Consider the following 23,084-nt stretch of genomic DNA (forward strand, 5'->3'; position numbering starts at 1 on the left):
GGGCAGGTGCAAGGGACCCAGAGGCCTCTCCCCTCCTGATTCCCAGGAAGGTGTCTGCCACACCCATGGCCACCACCTTGGACGTCAACACGCTCGCCTGTGGGGACCCCGGCTCAGCAGGACCTCCTCTTCCTCCTCAGCCACTGCAGCCACGCGGCCTGACACCAGCATGTGTCCCGGGGGTCCTGCGCCTCTCCCTGCTGGCACAGCTCTGCCCTGACCCAATTCCAAATACAAAAGAAACTGTACCCAAAGAACAGGGAGGCCAAAACATTTAAGTTATTAAATCAAATATACAGAGTGATTCATTTAATATGTACATATTTACACAAATGCACTTTCACGAGAGGGTGGTCAGGGCCGGCAGGTGGGCAGCTCCTGGTGCCCACAGCAGGCTGCGAGGGGGTCTGTGAGAAGGCACTTGTCACAAGCTTCAATACTGCCGCCGTCCTGGAGAGAGAACCGCGCAGTGGGAAGGGCACTTCTGAAAGCACAGTGGAGAGATCTCTGGAGCAGGCGTCCTGGGCAGGAGGAAGCACAGATGGCAGGCTGGACGGACTGGCCAGTGAGCACATGAGGGTCTACGCTCTGGCCTCAGGCCACACCGATGACTTTGAGCCCCACTGACAACCACAGGTGCTGTCAACAGCCACGAGCCATGCCGGCAACCAGGACCACATCAAGAACCAGGGTCACACTGACCACCACAGGTCCCACCTAGAGCCATGGGTCCCACTGACAGCCTCAGGCCATGTCATCGGCCACGGGTCCACTGATGGCCACCAGCCACACCATCAGCCATGGAGTCCCACTGACAGTCACAGCCATGCCATCAGTCATGGGTCTGACAGCCACGAGTCACAACAAGAACCATGGGTCCCACTGATGGCCACAGGCCACACCAGCCACGAGTCCCACTGACGGCCAAGCCACCAGCCATGGGTCCCACTGATGGCCATAGACCATGCCAACAGCCATGGGTCTCACCAGCTCTTTGGGCTGGAGCCACAGAGAAACCCAAGTGAGGAATAAAAAGAAAGATTCTGTAAACAGTGCACAACCTCTGGGAACAAATGGTGTACAACTTGGTGAGAATGCAGACACCCTCGCTCCTTCCTGCCACACAGCGAGCGCAACGCACAGAAACTTTACAAAAATAGCGACTATCCGAGAATACTCCATTGTTTCCCACCTGACAGTTATTGAATAATTTATACAAGGTTAAAGAAACGTAGAAAATAAACATTTGTTTTTTTGTTTTTGGTGTTTTTTTACACAAAATAAAGAAACTATGCACATGGCCTCGGCCTCCAGGCCTGGCAGGTGGCATGGCGCCCAGCAAGGGTCCTGGGTCCCGGCCCGGCTGGTGCCACTGCCTACTCCTTGCCGGTGTAGCATGCATCATTGATGCTCCTGACTGCACGGTTGTCCACTTTGGGGCCTGAGGCCCAGCGGGCCGGCCTCCCCGGCGAGCAGCCGGGGTCTTTGGTGAATTTGTGCGAGAGAAACTTCTCCGCCTCCAGGGAGTCCTCCTCACCGCGGCCCAGATCTTCATCCTCCTCATCCTCCCCACTGCCTGTGTGGCCCGCTGGCCCAGGCAGCGCCTCCTCCGCCCGGCGTGGCGGTGGCGTGAAGTTCTTGCACTGGTACAGCACGTCCTTGTGGCCCCCGCCACCACCCAGGCCACCACCTGGCCGCTCGATGGGGTTGCGAATGGGGTTGAGCGGGGCCCACTGGTTGTTGGTGCTCTCCTCCCGTGGCAGCCGGCTCCGCTCCCGTGCTTTCCTGCGCTTGCGGGTCCACCACACGCAGATGACCACGCACGCCAGCCACAGCACACTGAAGGCGCCGCACAGCACAGGCACCAGCAGGCCTGGGGGCAAGAGGAGACCCGGGGCGTATGGTCCCTGGGGTGCCCACAACACACCTGGACCTGCCCGGGGGTGCCAGCTGGCAGGACAGCTAGGCCTCGCCCTTTTGGCTCCTGGCTTGTGGTGAAGGTCCCAGGGGCTGGGATGGTGGAGGAGGGAAGGGGGCTGGAGCAGCAGGTGCCCATGGCTCCCCTGTTCCCAGCCCCATTCGTAATCCGAGGTCCTGGGCTCCCCCTCTGAGCCTTCTCTGCCTGGCACACGCCCACTGGCCAGGGGTCCAAGGAGCACTACCTTCCCGCTTACCTGTGGAGGAGCTGCCCACAATGACTGTCTCCACCTTGACCTCGGTGACAGCCAGGAGCAGCGAGCTGTTCCCCCGCTGGGTGATGGCGGCCACAATGGCATGGGCTGCACCCTGGATCAGGCTGCTGTCAGGCAGGTCCCGTGGGGGGCTGAAGGACTGTGGCAGAGGACAGCACTGGGGGACAGCCTGCAGGGCCTCTGCGGGTGTGCTGGGAACCTGCCCCCCACGCTGAGGCCACCACCACCGGGAATGTGGCCAGGACATGGGAGAGCCCAGGGTGCCCAGGGCATCTTGGGAGGAGGGTCCTGCAGTGGGGAGTCCCCCACCAGGCAGTTCAAGGTGGGGGTGGGTGTGGCCTGGCCCCACCCTCCCGCCAATCCCCTGCTTGTTTGGATCCTTTTGGTCAGCCCTCAGCCCCCGACTCCTACCAGCCAGGCAGGTACTGGGGGAGGGATGCAGACCCAGCACCTCCTGGGGCTGTGCCTCTGCCTCTACCCATGTCCCAGGGACCCACACTGGTTTCCTTTTCCCTATTCCCTCTCCTGCCACAGCTCCCTGCCATCACCAAGGGCCACCTGCCAACACCTCCTGACCCCCTCCATGGTCTCGGGTCTCCAAAACATTGCCTGTCCCTACTGTGTCCGGCCATGGTCTCACCACCCATCACACTGTGCTGTGGCCACACCCACCACTCTGCACACACTCACTGCCTGCCCTACCACTGCCTGAGGTGCCTATCCCCTTGACCAATCCAGAACATTCCCACCCCCTCTCCCTACACACCCCAGCCCACAGCCTCACCAAATCCCCATGGAGCTGGGAGCAGGGCCCAGGTGGCCTCTGAAGGCCCAGGCGGCTGTCTAGCCCCAAAGCAGGACTCCCAGGGGCAGCCTGAGCCAGTGGGCACTCCTGCCCTGACACTGGGGACACAGCCTCAGGCTGAGCGGGAGCCGGGCAAGGACGTGGCTACAGGAGGAGCAGGCTCTGCCATCTGCAGTTCCCACCGCCCCTGCTGCTGGCCCAGCCCAGGGGCCATGAGCTGCCCGTCCCATCTGTCCAAACAGTCTCCCGGCCTCAGCACAGGGTGCCCAGATACGGTACATCCCTCAGACCCAGGCTTCCACATCCTCAGCGCCTCCTCACTCCTCCCTGCCCTCAAGGGATTCCCTCACCGTCCCCCACAGCCCTGCCATGCTCTTCCCACCTAGCGCTGCCTCCATACACAACTCCTGCGTCCCCTGGCCTCAAACCCCAGAGCTCCGACCTCCACAGCCTCAGACACCAGAAGCAGCAGGAGCCATGTGGCTGAGCCCAACCCTCCTGCCTCGGGAGCCCACGCCCTCCACCTGTGCCCTGCCCCCTGCTTCATCCCTTGCATCTTCCCAACGGCGCCTCTGCAGTCTGAGCTGGGCTCACCGGGGACCCCCATCTGGAACAGCCAACCCACAACCCACAGGACACAGCCACTGCCTTGCAGAGACATGGTTTCACGGACCCTCCTCCTGGGCCTCTGCTGGCTGGCTCCAGATCCTTGGAGTCAGCAGACAGGACGGTGACCCTACACCTTTGCTCCCCACCCCTAAGAGGCTGACCCATGGGTCATCTGTGGCCACGGGCTACTCCTGTCCACCCCTGTCATATCCCAGACATCTTCAGCTTTCCTCCGTCAAACCCCTCTGACTCAAACCCCTCTCCCACCCCAGGACAGTCCTGTGCCAGCCCCTGGAGAACTCAGCCTTCCCGTCTGTGTGCCAAGCGCTGGCTCTTCCCCTCCAGGCCTGCCCCAAGGCCACGGACCTCCAGTGTGGCAAGGAAGGTGCCACAGCCTCATCCTGTGGAGATACTCCCGCATCTGCAGTCCCCCTGCGCTCTTCCCCCCAACCCCGCCTGATACTCACCAGGGCCACCTCCACAGCGCTGGCCCCTGAGGACGCCCGGTCACAGAGCAGCACCAGCAAGCGGTCCTGTGCCATGGCCCTGGTGGCTGGCAGCGAGCGGATCCCCGAGCAGATGGTGCCCACGGTGGTGCCCTGGACAGAGACGGGGCAGGTGGGCAGGGCCTGGGGCCAGGGGTCTGAGTCCATGTGGCCCTCCCTAGGCACTGTGTGCCCGTAGCAGGATCCACCTTACAGCCCACCCAGGGTGCAGAGAGGACACGGGGGCCCAACAGGAGGTAGCTTTCCAGCCAGCCCTGCCCCATCCCAGGATGCAGACCCCGACCAGAGCCAGGCTGGGTGGGGCCAGGGGTGCCAGCCCCTGCCCACCCCCTCATGGTTGGAGAGGGCATAAGAGGGAGAGTGGGCGGGTCTTTTCTAGTTCTGTGTCCCCTCCAAGGAACAGGGACACCGATGACAAGGACAGGTCTTGGCCAGCTGCAGGCTGAGACCAGTGTGAGGTAGCCCACGGCGCCACGAGTCCAGGCCCTGGGAACAGCTGGACAAAGGGAGTCCCCACCTGGGCCTGCGCTCCTCGCCTCCCAGTTCCCCCACACAGTGTACCAAGTCCAATGCCCCCTCTCATCTGACCCCTCGGGACCACCGTCCCTGACCAACGGGAAGTCTGCTTGGTCAGCCACAACCTCCCGTGGGGCTGAGTCACGCCAGAGTGGCTGCCCAAAAATGCCTCTTGGGACACTTAGGGTCACCAGGGCCTCACCTGTGGCACTTGGTCTCGGTCGAAGCGCAGGGTGAGGCGTGCACAGTTGTTGTCCAGGTGGCTGGAGCGTGGCAGGCAGGGAGTGCTGAGCAGTGGGGGCCCCTCGGGGCCGCACTCCCCCCAGGCCTTACAGGGTGGCTGTAGGCATTGGCCTGGGGCCTTCTCCCGGCACCTCTGCCCTGGCGGGCACTGGGCACTCAAAGCATCAGACTGGCTGGTCAACAGGCACGGCTTCCCCCCACACCATACCTGGGCAGGGGCAAGGGAGGGACAGATGTGGCACAGGAGATGAGGACTCACAGACATGCAAGCTCCACTGCTGGGTCTGTCTCCCAACTCCCCAAGGCTCCCAGGGAAGTAGGCTGGGATCAATATCAGATGAAGCAAACCCAGCCAAGCCTTTTTCCCAACTGCCCAATGAGGGTGAAACCTGGCTGTGCCTTTCTCCTCCCAGGACGTCACTCAGAGGTAGGCAGACCTCTGGGGTCTCCTAGTCTCATGTAGGTATCAGGGTCAGTGTGACACCAGACTCGCAGAGGCAGGGCATGGCGGAGAGGAGAAGATTAGGGCCAGCAAGTACCTTGCTACAGTCCCGGCGGCCATCCAGGCAGCGGCAGCTGTTGCAGTCTTCCACCCAGGAGCTCCCATGTGGGAATGGAGCGCCCCGGGACCAGCATGACCTCCCAAACCCGATCACTGTTTGGGGAAGAGGCTCAAGGGTCGGGGTCAAGTCTCAGAAAGCCCCCAGTACAGCACCCACCCCCAGCACACCTGGCCTACCTTCCTGGCACCGTGGACCGGCTCGGCCTGGCGGGCAACTGCAGCGGTATCCATTAATCTCATCCACACATGTGGCCCCATAGGCACAGGGTGAGGACTGGCACTCATCGATGTCTGTGAGAACAGCAGTTAGGGCTCGGTGGCAGGGAGAGGCCGACCCCTCCACAGGAGGGGCATGGGCTCACGGAGCTCGCTCCTGAGGAGCTGCCACTGGCCTGGGCCTTCCTGCCCCGGCTGCCCCAGCCTGGCCCCGCCCCTCCAGCCGCCTCTGAGGTGGGTCTGTTTCTTCCTGGTGTGGTCCTAGCTGCTGGGCTCAGGTAAGCCAAGGGTCCCGATAGACACCTGGGCTGATACCCCCAACAACAGCCCTTCTGCTGTCCCATGGCAGGCCACATGCTCTGGCCCCAGTGACCCCCATCCTCCTCCTCCCTTGACCTCAGACTGGCCCCCTAGCGGGAACCCCACTGCATCACCCAGCAGGGTATGTCCCAGGAACCTGACAGGGCACAGACTGGTGGGGAAATTAAGGCTCAAAGAGCAACAGGAAGGGGTTGGGGCCACACCGCCTTTCGAGGGAGGTGGAAGTTGATGTCCCAGACTCCTGACACCCAGGCTGGGCTAGAGGGTGCCCAGTGCTGAGACTCACAGCCCCCCACCTCCGCACACCTGCCCCCCCAGCCAGGCCCACTCACTGATGCGGCAGTCAGGACCCGCGAAGCCGGGTGCACACTCACAGCGGAACCAGTTGACGCCATCCACACAAATGCCACCATTGTAGCTGCCGGGGAGATGGTGGGCATCAGGGAGCACCCATGGCAGGTGGCCCCGCCCTTGCCCCCGGCCCCCAGGGCGCCACTCACCAAGGGAGAGGGTTGCAGTCATTGGTGTCTGGATTTGAGAGAAGAGGGAGAGGGTGGAGGGTCAATATCCACCCAACACCCCTCCAGGCAGGCCCAGTCCCAGCCAGCCTGGCACAATACACCGTGGGGCTGGGAGCTAGGGGAGGGAGGGAGCGGGACGCCTCTTGCGGAGGGTGGACGGGGATGCAGGGTAAGTAGGTGGTGGGAGGTTGATGAAAGCCAGGGGATGTGGAGGGGGGACAGTCAGGAAGGGGCACAGCAGGTCTTGGGTAGACGGGGAGGGGCAGGTCCTCAGGGTAGGGCCAAGGAGCACGGCCGGGTAGAGGGAAGTGGACCCTCAGCTCACTGTGTGTGCAGGTGCGGCCCTCCCAGCCGTCCCGGCAGATGCAGGAGAAAGAGTCCCCACTGCCCACGCAGGTGCCCCCGTTCACACAGGGGTTGGGCAGGCAGCTGCTGTTCTTGGCTGCAAGGGGGGGCCCAAGGTAGACATGGGCAGCAGGGTCAGAGGGCAGCGGGGTCATCAGCCCCAGGGCACACACCCTTCATCCCAGGACCCGCCACAACAGGTGGGGGATCCTCACACAGCCAGGCACCCACCCCGGGCTGCAAGGGTGCCTGCTCTAACTGGCTGGGCAGCTGGGGTTTCCACACCTCACCCTGACCTAGACATGGTAGACAGACCCAGGGGCAGGGGCGGGCATGGTGCTCGGGAGACCCCCAAGGCCCAGCGCCCCAATTAGCCGATCCCAGTGGGATAGGGTCGGGCTCCTCACCCACGGTGCAGGTGCTGCCCTTCCAGCCAGGTGGGCAGGCACAGCGGAAGGTGTCCCCGCTGTCATAGCACGTGCCGCCATTGCTGCAGGTGTAGGCGTCGCACTGGAACTCACCTGCGGGCACACAGGTCGCTCAGCATAGGCCCTGGGCTGGCGGGGGTCCCGGGGACAGCCCCTGGCAGGCGGCAGGGACCCGCGGGCACTCACGTGAGTGGCAGGTCTTGCCCTTCCAGCCATCATCGCACGCACAATAGAAGTCGTTGACCAGGTCGTAGCAGCGGCCGCGGCTGTGGCAGGGATCAGGAAGGCAGTCGTTGGGATCTGGGGGTGAGGACGCCGGTCAGCGGGGGTCACCGGCACTCAGGGAGGGCTTCCAGGGGAGGAGACGCCACAGTTGGGCCAAGGAGAGACCAAGGGGCGGGAAGGAGGGTGGGATCCACCTGCGGCAGCAGTGCCATCCGGCCAGACACTCCCGGGCACCCCACCTAGCCAGTGGCTCTGTGTAGGACTGGGGCCCACAGGGTAGAGGCACAGGCACACGGGCTGGGGGCACTGTCACTTACTGGTGTCACAGAGCTCGCCCTCCCAGCCGCTAGGACAGAAGCAGCGGAAGGCATCCACCTCGTCGATGCACGTGCCTCCGTTGCGGCAGGGCTGGCCCAGGCAGTCGTCGATGTCTGTGGAGAGAGTGCCTGTGAGCCTGCACACCCACAGCAGCTGGGCCCCCATCTGCCCCGCTGCTGGCCTCAGCCACTCACTCTCGTGGCAGTAGGCACCAGTGAAGCCACTGTCGCAGATGCAGGAGAAGTTGCCCTCAGGCTGGCTGACACAGTGCCCATGGGGGCCGCACACGCTGGAGGGTGCCGCACCTGGCAACCTGGGCCCCACCTCCAAGCCGCAGCCATCGACCACTGTAGTAGGTGGTAGACAGGAGTGAGGCCTGCCCTCCCAGGCCCCTCCCGGCCCCCTGCCGCTACACCTCACACCTCTGCAGGCCCCGCCAGGGCACGGCTCCCTAGGCATGGAACAGTTCTTGCCACCAAAGTCCTCCGGGCAGGCGCAATAGTAGTCACTCTCCAGGCTGTAGCAGCGCGCCCCGTTCCAGCAAGGGCTGGGATCACAGAAGTCCACGTGCACCTGCAGCATGGAGGGCATCTGTGAGGGCCCAGGCCGGGGACACAGGCTGGGGTTGGTGTCCACGCAAACACAAGTCCCTGGGAAGTGCCAAGGCCAGGTTCCTGCTCAGCCTGGACATGCAGGCCCTGAGGCCCCAGGCAGGGCAGTGCCAGCCAAAGCCTGAGCCCCCGCCCACCGAGACTGCCCAGACTCCGCCAGCTGGACGGAAACACCTGTGGCCACCAGCCCCCACCCTTGCTCGATAGCAGCCAAGCTTCCTCTGCCTCCCTGGGCGGCATCCGGCCTTGGTCCACCCCCCTGCTGGCAGGAAGGCCAGCTCCTGACCCCTCCATACTGCCAGGCCATCCTCAGAGCCCAGACTGCAGGTTCCTCCCAGAGCCAACCACTGCTACAGTCCCTGGACCCAAGGCTGGATCCCTGCCATGGGCCCCCAAGAAGCCTGCTGGGTAGGAGACCCATCCTCTGAACAAAGCAGGTTAGAATCATAACCCAGGGAGGCAGAGAGGGGGTGGGGGGGCAGGTGGAAGTGAGGATACCAGCCCAGAGAGATACCCTCTGACCCAGGGCCCACCACAGCAGGTGTGGGCCCTTGCACCACTAGGACCTCACCCAGGGCCCTCGTCCAGGTGTCCCAGGCTCCCCCCATCAAAGCCGCCTGCTCTCCAGTCCCTGAGAGCAGAGGGGACCTGCAAGGCTCAGGCCCAGCCTTTGAGGCCTCATAGCACCAAGCAAGGGCAGAAGGAACCTGACCCCCTGACCCTGTGACCCCATGATTCCCACGCTGCACAGTTGGGCACCCACTGGGGCCTGGGTCTCCCTCGGTAGAGGACTGGGCTGGAACACTGTGGGGACAGCTCCCTGCAGCGCCTCCCAATCACTCAAGCCCCGTGGCCAGTGGCCGGGGTATGACTGCCTACACCACAACTTCCCAGCAGCAAGCAGACAGGGTGGCCAAGTGCAGGCCTCACCTCACAGAGTAGCCCAGAGAAGCCCAGGGGGCAGTGACAGCGGAAGCCATCGGGCAGGTCCTCACAGCGGCCACCCCCACGGCAGGGGCTGCTGGCACACTCGTCCCACTCCAGCTCACAGTGCCGTCCTCCGAAGCCCCGTGGACACACACACTGGTACCCGTTCACCAGGTCCTGGGCGGGCAGGTGTGGTGAGCCTGTGCTGCCGCCCTGGCCCCCCCGCCCCACAAGCCCGTCCCTGCCGCTCCACCCCACTCGCCGCCCCCGCCTCATTCCACTGCCACCTCGCCCCATGCCTCACCTTGCAGGTACCCCCATGCTGACACTGCCCGCGACAGTCGTTGACATCTGGGGGCAGAGGAGTAGGGTCAAGGGCACGGTCCTGTGCCCGCCTCCAGCAGCCCTCCCCGGGAGGCCCGCCCCCTCTGTACTGACTGATGTGGCAGTTTCTGCCCTTCCAGCCCGGGATGCAATCACAGTAATAGCCGCCAATCAGGTTTTTGCAAGAAAAAGCGTTAAGGCACGGACTCCCTTCGCACTCATTGGCGTCTGTGGATGAGACGAGGGGAGCCGTGGGGCCGGGTCCCCCCGCCCGCCTGGTGCCCGCAGCCCTGCAGCCCTGCAGCCCAGCAGCACCGTGCATGCACACACACAGCCCACGCTCGCAGGGCCATACCCAGTTGGCAGGTGGTGCCCACCCATTGTTCAGGGCAGATGCACTCGAAACCATCCACCTGGTCTACACAGGTGCCGCCAGCTGCACATGGGTTCGAGGCACACTCATCAATGTCTGTGGAAGGAGAGAGATGGGGGTGCGTGATGGGCTTGGTGGGGGTGTGGTCAGCATGGGTAGGCAGGGCTGCAAGATGCCCACAGTCTCATGTGTGGATCTGACCACTCCACCCATCCCCAGTGTGTGGCTCCAACCCAGATCCCACAGGCACCAGGTGCATAGGAACTCACCGAGGGCACAGGTGGGCCCACTCCAGCCTGATGGGCAGTGGCATTCGAAGCCAGATGGCACCTCATGGCAGGAGCCCCCATTGGCACATGGGTTGGAGGCGCAGGCATGCTCAGCTGCAGGACAGAAGGAGGTGGGTGGGGCTGACCCCAGGACCCCACTCCATGAGGCTCTCCCTCAACCCACAAGGCCCCAGCTGGGGGCTCAGGCGTGCCCAGGACACACGGAGTCCAGAGAGAGGGCCCATCTGGCTTACCAGGGAATTCAGTCCATGCTGCCCCCCCGCCCTCGTACCCCTCTCGCAGTTCTTGCCGGAGTAGCCATCAGGGCAGGCGCAGTGGTATTGGTCGGGCTCTGCATTGGTACACGTGCCCCCGTTGACGCAGGGGTGGTGGCTGCCACAGTAGTTCAGGTCTAGGGACAGGTGGGATGCTCAGAGGACAGCCAGGCCCCGCTCCCCACCTCCCTTGGGCGGTCAGCATCAGGCCCACCTGCCCGCTGCCCATCTCCCTGCCTTTCCTGCCCACCACCCATCCCCATCACCCATCCCTACCTTTGTCACAGAGCAGGCCACCCCAGTTGACCTCGCAGTTGCACTGCCAGGGCTCCACACAGCTGCCATGCACACAGCCGGGGTACGGAACACACTCATCACAGAACCGCCCTTGCCAGCCATAGCTGCACCTGGGAAGGCCGCAGGGCATGAGACCCAGTGAGCTGCAGCAGCTGGGAAGAGGGCTGGGGCCAGAGTCCCTCAGGCAGTTCAGAACTGGCGGCCTCGGGTCTTTGAGCCGCAGCCACCCCAAGCCAGGGGTGACGGCCTGACGGCCGGCAGCGGGTCACGGGCGTTCCCGGCTTCTGGCCATGGACGGGTGGCCCCAGCTGTCCCGTCAGTCCTCCCTGAGCTATTTTGGGACTCACCCCTGAGCAGGGCCCCGTGAACAGGCGCCGGCAAAGGAAGGCCCTACTGGGACTCCAGAGCTGAGATGCCAGCTTGGACCAGCCAGCGGCTGCCAGCGCTAGGAGGGCCCAGAGTCTGGGCAGGCCAGCGGGACATCAAGAGCACTCTGGGCCCTGCCTGGGCCCTGTGACCTTGGGCACAGCACGTGCCCTCCCCCATGCCTCAAGGGCAGTCAGCTCTCTCCCTCTCCCAGCAAGTACCCACAAAGGGGCCATCTCACAGATAGGGACACCAAGGCCCACAGGCTACCCCAAGCCAGCCCTATTCAGGGCAGCTCTTGGCCCTGGCATAGCTCAGGCTGCACCCTGGAAATGGCCTTGAGGGGCCTCTTGGTTTTGAGGCCACAACCCTGAGGCCTGACCTAGCCCCACACTGCTGGCCAGTGTTCCCTCCAGGGAGTCCTCCAGGTTACAGACAGGAGGCAGGGGCAGAGCATGGCGGATGCAAAGCATGTCCTGACCAGAGGGCACTGCTGTCAGGGGAGAGAGAGCCTGGTGTCCTACAGCGGACACCCCGCACCCAATGGGCAAACCTCCAGGCCCCAAGGGACTCCCAGGGGCCCCTTCCTAGAACCCTCAAGTCCTGCAGGGCAGGAATGACGTCCAGGCCATGTCACTTCCACACCGGCACCCGCCACAGATTTATTTTTGTAAAAGGAAAGAGCCACGGCCCTTCCTGAGCCGCCCTCAAGCCACGCAGTCAGGGCCGAAGGGTGATCGACCCAGCTCAGCAGTGCAGGGATGGAGAAACTGAGGCTGGGGAGAAAGTGGCTGCAGGGTTGGGCCCGGGATGTGTGGGGTGGGTCCACACTGGTGTCACACATTCCTGCCTAGAACCCTTCCTCCAGGTAACACAGGGGATCGGACCCAGGGCAGGGCTGTGACGTGCCCTGGGTCCGCCGCCAGGGAGCGCCACCAGTGGGCTCAGAGCCCAGATCTGTGGGTCCCCAGGGTGGCTCTCCACCCAGGGTGGGGCAGCCCGGGCCCCCACCTCCCGCTTCCCTGCCAGCAGTTCCAGAGGCCTGGGGAGGCGGTGGCAGGAAGACACGGCCATCTCCGCAGCATCCGGTTGGGGGGGTTACCATGCTGAAACCCGAGCCCTGAGCAACAGCTGGGCCTCCCCCACGGGGCGGGGTGGGTGAGGCACACCCACCAGTCAGGCCTGGGCCCAGCACTCCTGTACAGCCCACAGGGAGAGGATGCAGATGGGGCTGCCAGCCCTGCCACCTTCCTGCAGCCTCCACAGGACACCCGAGCCACCCAGGGGTGCCACTACAGCCACCAAGGCCATTCGGGGCCTCGGGGCTGCAGGGCTGGGCGGGACATGGGGGCAGAACCCAGCCCCCATGCACTCAATACCTAGCCTGTGGTCTACCCAGAAGCCCCACCTGATACCCATCATCCAGGTGGGGGGGACTTCAGGGGAATGCCAACCCCAAAGGACCCAGGCCCTGCCCTGCCCTGCCTGACACATGCTGCTCCCAGCCAGGACATGGCTCCTAGGTGCCCCTTGCAGGACACCAAGCATCCGGACCACACCCACCCTGCTGTGCTCCCGGAACTGACTTGCAGCCAGCGCCACGTGCCTGGAGTCCCTGACTGACTGGCATACACTGACTGGCGGGTGAATCCCAGCCCTGCCCCCTCCCAGCCCTGGGACTGGCCAGGGCTGGTTCTCACACTGATGTCAATCCAGGCAGCTCAACCATGGGGTCTGTGGAAGGGTAACTCCCACCCCTCACCTGGATTCCCAGGTTGGCAGCTCCCAAATCCTGCTCCTCCTCTTCAAAACTCAATGCTATGCGGACTCAGGGAAGTTATTTAACTCTCGGTGCCCAGTGTTCTGGTCTTAAAGGTGCATACAAAGGTAAACCCGCTCCTCAGAGGGAGGTCCTGGGATGCGTGTGCCCACGGTGGGTGTGGAGGACTTCACGCCCCCACCCGCTGTCCCCTCCACCAACTTGCAGCTCCTTCTCTCAGAGTCTCCTGGGGTGCCTGTCACATTCGGAAGGCACCGCCCAATTCAAAGCCCCCAGCTGTTCCACACACTGGGCCCAGCCTCTCCACCAGCCCCTCCGCTCCTCTCTGCGGCAGAGCTGCCCATCCTCCCGGCCTGAGCCCACCACCCCCAATGCCCGTCACACCCAGCAGCCCCCCCTGCCTGCCTGTGAGTGCCAGGACCTTGTGCTGGCCCTGACACCTGGGCAGCAGAGACACACCCCTCAGCCTCCTGCCCATCTTCCCCAGCCCCAGCCTCAAACACCACCAGATGCCGCGAGTGCCCCCATGAGCTCCTCCCTCTGCTTTCTCAGCATCTTGGGGGCAGGGCAGACATCACCCTCCATGTGGCCTGCCTTCCCTCTGCCCTGCTGGCTCCTCCCATGGCATCTCTACCTCAGTCACAGCGGCTCCACTGCCCAGTGGCTTGGAGGCCTTCCTGACTCCACACTCTTCCTCTTACCCCTTATCAAATCCATCCATGAGTCCCTGGGCTCCACCTCAGCATGTGTGCAGGACCTACCTTCCTCCACCTCACGCTGGCTCATTGCTCACCAACAGACTCCCAGATCAGCCTGCTCTCCCTGCACTCCAGCACCCTCTTCACAGCCACCCAACCTGGCTCTTCCCCACCTAGTGCCCACCTCAGCAGCTACAAACCTGCACCCCCTTTTCTCTCCTCAGTCCCGCATGCTGCCGCTCCGCCACCCATCTGTTCTGCCCCTCACTCAGTAGCCTCTCTGGTGGCCTCACTGCCTCCCCATGGGCAGTGCCACTGTATTCCCTACATAGACCCCACTCTCAAGTGGCTCTCAGGCTCCAGGCCTCTGCCCCTCAGTGGTGTGACCATGCAGCCACCCTTCTCATCCCCTCCTTGCCATCCCCGTGGGGCTTCTGCCATCAGACATGCCCCACACGCAGGACTCAGACCCTAGGCCCCCCCAAGCTCTAGGAGCAGTGAATTGGAGGCAAGGGCAGGGCCAGGCAGGCATGCACTCACCTGCACTCCCCAGGTACAGTACAGCCCCCGTGGAGCAGGTTACACCCCTGTTTGCACACAGCTGGAACAGAGAAGACAGGCTCAACCGAGGCTCAGCCCCACCCCCATCCCTCAACCCTGTACCCGTGTCTGCATCCGCCCACCTTCCTTGCACTCCTTGCCCATCCAGCCATCCATGCAGGCCTTGTTGCCATACTGGTCGCAGGTGTAGTGGCCAAAGAAGTCATTGCGTGGCCGGCAGAACTTGTTGCAGGTAGCGCTGTAGTAGTTCTCATCACAGCGCACGCGAATCTGCAGCTCCAGGTGTGCCACGTGGCCACTGAAATACAGGCTCTTCCAGCGATCCTCGGGGTTGATCATGCCAGCGTGTGACACCCGCTCAATCAGCAGCTCCTCTGGGGGGGAGGGGCAGCAGGGTCAGCACAGCCCGAGATGCTCTCTGGCTGCACAGCCTTGGGGGTGACAGGGACACAGGTAGCAGAACGGGGACACCGGCCAGGGGACACCTGTCCCTCCGGCCAGGCCACAGCAGGAAGCTCAGGCCCACCCAACACCAGGCCACAGTGCCTGCTCCCATCCTGGCGCAGAGGCAGTGAGGGTCTGGCTGGGCACCACAGGCTCTGCAGAGAAGATGTGGCTACTGTCAGGGCACAGATCCCAACCCTAGCACAGCCCTGCTCTAACAACTGAGCCCCCATTGGGGCACCATGTCCAGCCCTCAACAGCTGTGTCCCTCAACCTGTACCACGAATTGTCCCCAGAAGCACCAAGCACACTGCTGCCATTCCCCTCCTAAAAGCAAGCCTTCTTTGCCAGGCACAGTGGCTCACGCCTGTAATCCCAGTACTTTGGGAGGCAGAGGTGGGAGGATTGCTTGAGCCCAGAAGTTCCAGACCAGACTTCGACTCAAAAACAAAAACAGAAACAAGACTCCTCTCAGATCCCTGAAACAGGAATGGATTCAGGGAGGAACAGTTGGGTCTCACTTTATTTTTATTTATTTATTTGATTTTTTGAGTGGGAGTCTCACTCTGTCCACCAGGCTGGAGAGCAGGGGCACACTCACGGCCACTCCAGCATTGACCTGCTGGATTCCAGCGATCCTTCTGCCTCAGCCTTCCAAGTAGCCGGAACTACAGGTGCATGCTACCACACCCAGCTAATTTTTGATTTATTGTAGAGACGAGGTCTCGCCAATTTGCCCGGGCTGGTCTCGAACCTGCGGGCTCAGGTAATCCACTCACCTCAGCCTCCCAAAGTGCTGGGATTACAGGTTGAGCCACGGAGCCCAGCCGGGTCTCACTTTAAAGCTGCAGGGACGGGTGAGGGTGGCAGGCACACAGGGCCTGTGACCCACTGTTATGACAGGATGGAATTTTTCAAAAGGTTCATGAATTCTCCAGACCCTACCTCTCCCGCCACGCTCAGCCCCAGCCTCCCCTCTTGCTGCCACCCTATTCCCAGGTTACCCCTGCCAAGCCCAGGGTCCCCATTGCTACAGACCTCCAGGTGCCCCCATCTGTTCCGCCCTGTATATGGGCCCTCTACTCTGGGCACTGCTGACCCCCTCTCGCTGCATCTAGCCTGTCAGCTGACTCCTCACCTCCACCTTAAGAGCAGCCAGAACACTCCCACCTCCCAGGTTGTCCCCATCCAAGGTGCCCCATGCCACTGGATTCATGCAGCTCTTCCCAGGCCTCCACCCTAGCCCCCCAGTCCACCCTGCACACAGCAACCAGCTTTCTCACGATGCCCACCAGCCTCACAGCCCGACCCAGCTGAGCTGCCCTCAAGCACAGTAGGCTGGCTCCTGTCTCGGGGCCTTTGTACCCTTTACTTCCTCTGCCAAACCTTCCTGGCCTACCCCTGCCCCCCAGGGTCCCACAGATGCTGACAGGACAGTCAGCCAGCAGGCAAGCCTCAGGGAGAAGCCACCAGGCCCCACTTTCCAGGACAGTCAGGCAGAGAGGAGCTATGAAGTCAGAAAAGGTGCCCCTCTCCTCTGCCACTGAGGTAGACCCCAGAAGAACACAACCAAAGGCTGGGTGCAGTGGCTCATGCCTGTCATTCCAACAATTTGGGAGGCCGAGGCAAGTGAACTGCCCAAGCCCAGAGGCTCGAGATCAGTCTGGGCGACTTGGTGAGACCTTGTCTCTACAATAGACTGCAAGTAGCTTCGGCTACTTTGAAGGCTGAGACAGAAGGATTGCCTGAGCCCAGCAAGTTGAGGCTGGGGTGACTGTGATTGTGCACTGCACTTCAGCCTAGGTGACACAGTGAGACCCAAAAATAAAAAAAGCAAAACAAAAATCACGACATGACCAACGGAACAAAGTGGATAAAGCCGGGACTGGGAAGACAGCCGCGCACAGCTCTGAAAATCACAAGCGAGGCAGAGCTTCCTGGCAGTCAGAAAGGGGAAACAGCACACAAGATCCTTGGGGTAAGAAAGGCCTTGTCCCAAGCAGCCAGGGGACCAGGACCCTGGCCATAGGCAACTTGTGGTAGGAGACCCAGCCTCCCAGTGCCCTGAGGGAGACCCTGTAGGAGGCAGCCCTCCTGGCTGGGGTATACTCACCATTTGGGGTGGTGTCATTGTCCCAATCCCAGGCCTCCACGACGAGGGTGAAGGAGCGCTACAGACATGGGAGGGGACAGTCAGGCACACGAAGCCCCACCTCCCTGCCCTGTCCAGGGTTGGGGGACCTGGGACTCCAACTCTGCCCCCAGGTCTGCGGGGCTCCAGTCCCTCCTCCCCAGGTTCCCTTCCTGTGCCCCGTGGCACCTCCCCCCACCCCTTCCCTGACCCTCAGGTCGCATTTCCTCAGGAGACCCCATGGTGACCCCACGATGGCCTAACTCGAGGAGTAAGACTGTCCCTCCGGCCTCGCGGTCTCAGGGCTTGGGGTCCACCCTCTCAGGGTCCTAAAGGCCCAGCCCACCCTAAGCCAATTCATGTCAGTGTCCAGTGAAGGTACAGCAACCCGGCAGAGAGGTGGGCAGAGGGTGGTGCCGCTGGAGTGGCCACAGACAGGGTCCAATAGGCAGTCCAGGGTCAGAGTCTGGAGAGGGAGCCCTCAGCACTCACTGGGGACAAACAAGTCAGGGGACAGGAGTCCCTGCTATAAGTCCGCCCAAGAGGGACACAGCCCCATCATCATGCTGCCAGCCCCTCCACCAGGTGCACAGGGCAGCAAGGCAGAGTGCACCAAGAGGTGCTGCCTCCGACCCTAGCAGAGACTGTACCCAGACCCCATCAGGTGCACCACCAACAGGGAAAACCCACACCCACCTCTACCTCAGAACAGGAAAGGGGCAGGAGGGGCCCAAGAGGCCTTGGGACTGCCTGGCACAGACTCCGCCCACAGTGGCCGCTCCCCAGGTCCTTGTGCCCAAAAACCACAGGGCCAGGCTCTGCAGAGGTCAGCCCGAGCCCACCTGCAGCAGCCCCTAGGCCCTGTCCCTCAGGCACACGCTCGGATGGGAGGGTCCAGTCTCTCAGCACTCACTGCCCAGAAACCAGGACAGGGCTGGGTCTGAGCTGCCCCCAGGTCTGCCCCCCGCCTGCCCCGGGGGACAGTGCCCTGGAAGTTCTGCAGGTCAGACTCACTCATCTATCCAGCCCCAAGGCCTGGCTGTGCTGCGATGCCCACTTCCCCTGGAGGCCTGCGGCCCTGGCCTCGCCCACAACCTGCACCTCCGCTAAGCCTAATCCTATGCCTGCCAGTCCTTCCCGTCACTCCCTTGTGACCCAGCCCCATTCTGCCCACCCAGCCCAGAATAGGCCTGGCCTCCCCAGAAGGCTTCGCTCCCACATCCTAGCCATGTCCCTAACATGCTGCCAACCACACCCAGCCGAGCCTCAAGAACCCTCTCCGGGTCCCCCACCCCCATGCCTTGACAAGCCCTCAAATGTGAACACCTCAGGCCAGCCTTAATCCCACTCACAGCCATGCCCCCCAGCAACCCCTCTTCTACACCTGCCTTCTGGACACCTGGGGATATCCAGGGATGACCCACAGCCCACCCAGGAGGCTGGAAGTGGGGAGCCATCCTCATCCCCCTTCTAGAACCTTCCCTGGCCATTTGGGGCTATCACCAGGACTTTAATCCCACCTTCCCACTTGTGCCTTGGCCTTTGCTAGGTCACCAGGCCCAGTGCCCGGGGAGTGCCCATCTCCTCCAAGGGCTCCCTGAGACCATGAGGGTTTCCAAACATCTGCCTATAGGAGTCCTCACAACTGGAGCCCTGTCCAAACCACCCCAGCACCCAGAGCCCTCCCAGGGATCACAGCCCTGCCCCGCCCGGGATGCCCAGCCTGTCTCCTGAATGTTGCACTTGGGACAATCACCCGGCTGGGTCCTCTCCCACCTCCTGGTGGCAGCTAGGGCGCCCATCCTTCCCAGGCACCATATGCTTGGCTCCATGTTCCTTCATTCGTTCATTCACAAATCAAGCATGCAGCAAGCGCTGCTTGCCATGGGGATATCAGACTGTGTCCTGGCAGGACTCAGGATGCAGTGGGGCAGAGGTGCTGTTCTAACAGGGTCAGGGCAAGCCTTGGAGAGGGCGAAGCCGGGAGTGAAGCAGGAGGGCATGAGGAGGAGAACAGGCAGGGTCAGCAGGGAGGTCCTGGGGCTGGGAGAGCTTGGCAGGTGGGGCCACAGGTCATGCCATTGGGTGATGTAAGCAAAGCAGGAGGCTGCTGGGGTTAGGGTAAGGCCTGAGCCAGAGGGACTTCCACAATCCCTCTCGGAGCCAGCACAGGGTCGAGGGTGAGGACGACTTGCATGGGCCTAAGACCCCCAAGCTGGTCAAGCCCACTGGCCACCGGGTAGGCAGAGTCAAGACCAGGCCTAGCCACACCTGGGCTTCGGGGCCAGCAGAGAGCTCCTCCTGGCTCCCAGGAAACCCCACGCCAGCTGCTCAGGTAGGATTACTGCCACCTTCGCCTGTACCCGGGGCTCCGGTTACCTGTTCCCGCAGGGACGTGCGCCTGCCCGCCTGCCCATGGGGGGCCCCCCGCCGCCCGCCAGCTGGGGTCCTTACACCTGGACGGCAGGAAGTCATCCAGGGAGAACCTGAGATGGCTGGCGGGCAGCACCTGCGTGCCTCACCCCACCTGCTGGCCACAGCCCCTTCTTTCCCCCAGGGCTGTCCTCCAGGACTCAGTTCCCCCTCCTCAAACAGCAGTCTCTCATCCCTGTTCTGCCAGCCTTTTGGGCTACAGTCTGGGAAAGGATCTTGTCAACTGTAGACCCCTAGAGAACAGGGAAACAAGGTCTGGGCTGGAGAAGCGTTGCGCCATTCTAGGGATGGGCTGGGGTCTGGGGAAACTTGGGGCCTGGGGGACAGGTCAGAGGCCACCATCCCAGCAAGCAGGGAGAGCCTGGTCCCTTCTCCCAGGCCAGCCCAGCCAGGCCATCTGCCCGCTCAGCCTCTGGAGGCCCATGGGGGGGGTGGCCTCCATCCTCTGAGACCCAGCTACATCTGACCCACCCCCACCGCATAAGTAGACCCCAGTTCAACTCCATCGCCTCACTGTGAAGCCACCTCTTCCCAACCCCAGATCCCGAAAGCTAAGTCCTAACCCTTCCTTTAGCCCCCAGACAGGGGAATCAGGGCAGCTGCCCAAAGACGGGGAACAGGCAGACCGGGAGCAAATGCACCACACTATGTGGCCCAGGGTGTCCCGGACATGGCCCAGCCCATGCAATTTCCCGGGCGGCTACCCTAGAGCCAAGGCTCCAACCCGCATTCTCCTCTCAGCATCCTGCATCAGACGCCGAACCCCCCCACCACACACACAAAGCACAGTGCTAGATACGGGCGCCAGGAGCTCTAAGCACAGATACATTTCCTGAAACCTGATCTCAGCAGAGGCCAGGCCCAGGCCTCTGCTACCATTGTCACCCAAGGGAGAGGGGGAGGAAGGGAGCAAACACCCCCCCCATCCCTTGTGCTCTAGGCCCCAGGGCCCCAGCAGGAGACCGCAGCCTACCCCACAACAGGAACCCAGTTTGAGTCTGGGGTATGGGGTGTAGGACCCCACTCAGGCCTGGAGTCTGGATACAGGGATCCCCCCATTCAGGCCTGGGAACTGAGGATAAGGACCACACTCAGGGCTGAGGGCTGGATATAGGAGCCCCAGTTCCTAGGCCTGGGGGCTGAGGATAGGAACCCCACTTGGGCCTGGGCATAGGGACCCCACTCAGGCCTGGGGTCTGGGGATAGGGACCCTACTTGGGCCTGGAGATTGGGGCCCCACTAGGGCCTGGGGGTAGGGACCCTGTTCAAGGTTGGGCTCCGGGGGTAGAGATTCCACTCCAGCCTGGGGCTGAGGATAGGAACCTCACTCAGGGCCAGGGTCAGGGTCTGAGGACCCAGCTCAGACCCGATGCTTGATGATATGCACCCCAGCTTTTCTGGGATCTGGGAACCCTGGCTGGGTCCTGGGATCAGAGACCTTGTCTCTCTCTGGCTGTTCAGGCTCCACCCTGGCCCCCAAACACCCCTTCATGGCCCAGCCTGCCCCAACTAGGGCACCCTGCAGCAGCCTGAGAGGGTCCCGAGAGACACATCCTTCTCACCCAGTCCCTGCTGCAGACTCCTAGCAAGCCCTTCCCCTCAGGGCCCAGTGCCAGACTGCCAGTCACCCTCCACTGGCCAAGGCAGACCCCTGCCTCCTGGACACTGACAACCCTGCCCCGCCCTACACGAAGGCCTCGAACAAGACCCTTGATGTATGAGGCCAAGGCTGGCGACCAGACACAGAGCAAAGCAAGGCCTGACCTGAGCCCACCCAAATGGGCCTCCTGGTCCCTAGGGGAGTAACGTAGGACCCAGTGTGCAAACAGGAGGCCCTGGACATGGGGTGGGAGACCAGAGCCCACCAGCCTCCAGCCTCAAACTCAGGAGGGAAAGGAGCAGAGGGGGGCTGGCACCCCACACCTGGTAAGGTCAGCTTAGGTACCTCTCTGGCACAGTCCCAGCTGGCCCCCCGTTGGGTGGGGACTCATGTGGCTAAGCCTCCATGGCAGTTAGATGCAATGGGGCTGGGCTCTGTGTCCACACTCTGCCAGACACCCCCACAGGCACTCCAGCCTCCCTTCCTCCCATCCCTTGGCCTTCTGCTGGACAGCCAGTGAGGCAGGGAAGGGACTGGCAGGCTTGGGAGCTAGGCTGAGGGCTTCAGCAGAGCCTGAGCTCGGTGCCCTAACAGGCTTCGAGGGGACCTCAGTGAGAAGGCACCACTGCGCCCATTTCATAGGTGAGGAAACTTCTGATGGCCCAGGACCTCAGGTCTCCTGAGCTGACAGACACAGGGTCAGTCCTGGCCCACTGTCTACATATGCTTTCCCCACAAGCCCCCATCTGCCAGGGAGACCATGATCCACCTGCACCACCCCCCTGGAGCCTAGCATGCACATACCAGGAAACAGGTCAGAAGACAGGCCCTTGCCTGTGGGCTCCTGGCGGTGGGCAACCGGGCAAGCGCAGTCCCCAGCTGGGCCCTCTGAGGGGAAAACTAGCTGCTCCGGTCACAGCCAACTGCTAACGCCCTGCTCCCCCCTAAGCCTGCAGGTACCCCTAAGCCCACCACCACTAGCCTCCAAAAGAAAGCTCCCTTCTTCCCTATCCATGGCCCCCACCCATCTCTAAACCCTCCATCACCATCTGCCACACCCACAGAGCACTTGTGCCCAATGTAAGCATGTGTGGCCTCCACCCTACCAGCTACAGGCCAGACGCCAGGCCCAACCCAGGGTGACACTGGCTTCCTGGGGGCAGCCATGGGGCGTGGGGAGGAGGAGAGGAGGGGGAGCCTGCTGGCAGGTCACCCACCACCTCTGCACATCCAAGACCTTGGGCCCGCCCACCAGGGGAGCCACGCCTGAAACCAATATGGACCATGGTGGTGGACAGCACACAGGTTCTGGAAGCAAGAAGCCAGGTCAGGCCTGATTTGTCCAGTAGAAACCATGGAGTGCCAGGGGCATGTGCAGAGCCCAGAACCCTCAGTCCTCCTTCCACACGGCCCTGTCCCTCCACAAGACCCTCTCCCACGGAGTTCAAGAGTCTTGCTGGTCCTGAGCAGAACATCCTGGCTGATACCGCCTCCTCAGTCACCAGGGGACTTAGAAACAGTCCTTGCTTTCCCCAGTCGGAGCTGGCTCCCAGACGGAGCTGGACTTGCAGCAAGACAGGGCAGCACATGCTGGGTCACTGCGCCCAAGCGGAAATACCAGGGTACTGGCATCACCACGCAGCCCCCACCTGGCAGCTGAGCCACATGGCAGAAGACGGGAGGAAGTGCCCCGAACACACTGCCACCCTGCGACCCCCCACCCAGGGGCAGGCCGTTGGCCCCCTCCCGGAACACTGACGAAACTGCTGGGAGCCAGAGGATGGGAGGAAAGTTAGCCCCGAGACCCGTTGCCCGGACTCCACGGAAAGTGAGGGCCTGCCCTGTCCCATCCCACACCTGACTGGCCGGCTGGCAGGGCAAAGAGCCATAAGGGACACGCGTTGGCCCGCCACATTCCTACAAGGCCTCCCTGCCCCCACACCCTCCACTGCCAACTCGAGCAGAAAACACATCCTCAGGTAGCGATTTGGAGCCACACTGGCCCAGGCCCAAGTGCAGATGACAGGCTGCGGGCCCTGCTCAGACCTGCCTGCCGCGCCGCTGTGGGGGCGAGGGGGCCGGGCTTATCATAACTGCCTGGGGCCCCTCCCATGCCTGCCCCTGCCTCTTCCATCTTGGGGACATGATCCTCGCCCTGAAGCCCCAGGGTCAAGGGATAACCTGCCGG

At 62.8% G+C, this 23,084-nt stretch overlaps 1 protein-coding gene across 1 annotated transcript; it reads right to left on the reverse strand.

Annotated features, from left to right (window-relative positions):
* Nucleotides 1–257: 257 nt before the first annotated feature.
* Nucleotides 258–22,811, reverse strand: JAG2 (jagged 2). Its single transcript, XM_021711070.1, has 29 exons — nt 22,754–22,811; nt 22,546–22,662; nt 19,391–19,499; nt 19,243–19,319; nt 18,216–18,262; nt 16,846–16,903; nt 14,411–14,662; nt 14,268–14,328; nt 10,863–10,993; nt 10,604–10,723; nt 10,312–10,425; nt 10,025–10,138; nt 9,784–9,897; nt 9,650–9,696; nt 9,349–9,522; nt 8,230–8,380; nt 8,002–8,154; nt 7,807–7,920; nt 7,451–7,564; nt 7,244–7,357; nt 6,817–6,933; nt 6,471–6,498; nt 6,303–6,388; nt 5,611–5,724; nt 5,411–5,526; nt 4,831–5,079; nt 4,074–4,205; nt 2,175–2,331; nt 258–1,873 (listed from the first exon to the last, which is right to left on the reverse strand). Exons 1-29 carry the CDS (start codon nt 22,809–22,811, stop codon nt 1,377–1,379), a joined length of 3,735 nt encoding a protein of 1,244 aa, XP_021566745.1. The 3' UTR covers nt 258–1,376.
* Between the last annotated feature and the right edge of the window lie 273 nt (nt 22,812–23,084).

The sequence above is a fragment of the Carlito syrichta genome, unplaced genomic scaffold, assembly GCF_000164805.1.
Source record: "Carlito syrichta isolate Samal-C Ts95f unplaced genomic scaffold, Tarsius_syrichta-2.0.1 Scaffold301850, whole genome shotgun sequence".
Taxonomy (NCBI): domain Eukaryota; kingdom Metazoa; phylum Chordata; class Mammalia; order Primates; family Tarsiidae; genus Carlito; species Carlito syrichta.

What these genes read in the sequence shown, in the direction of transcription:
- JAG2 (XM_021711070.1), bottom strand. Translation starts at nt 22,811, where the DNA reads ATGTGGCGGGCCAACGCGTGTCCCTTATGGCTCTTTGCCCTGCCAGCC. An exon ending in CGGCAAGAACTGCGAGAGGG is followed by an intron (nt 10,426 to 10,603) that starts GTACGAGGGCGG and finishes TCTGTCCTGCAG; the next exon opens with CTGAGCATGCCTGCGCCTCC. An exon ending in ACCGAGACCAAGTGCCACAG is followed by an intron (nt 4,206 to 4,830) that starts GTGAGGCCCTGG and finishes GTCTCTGTCCAG; the next exon opens with GGCACCACCGTGGGCACCAT.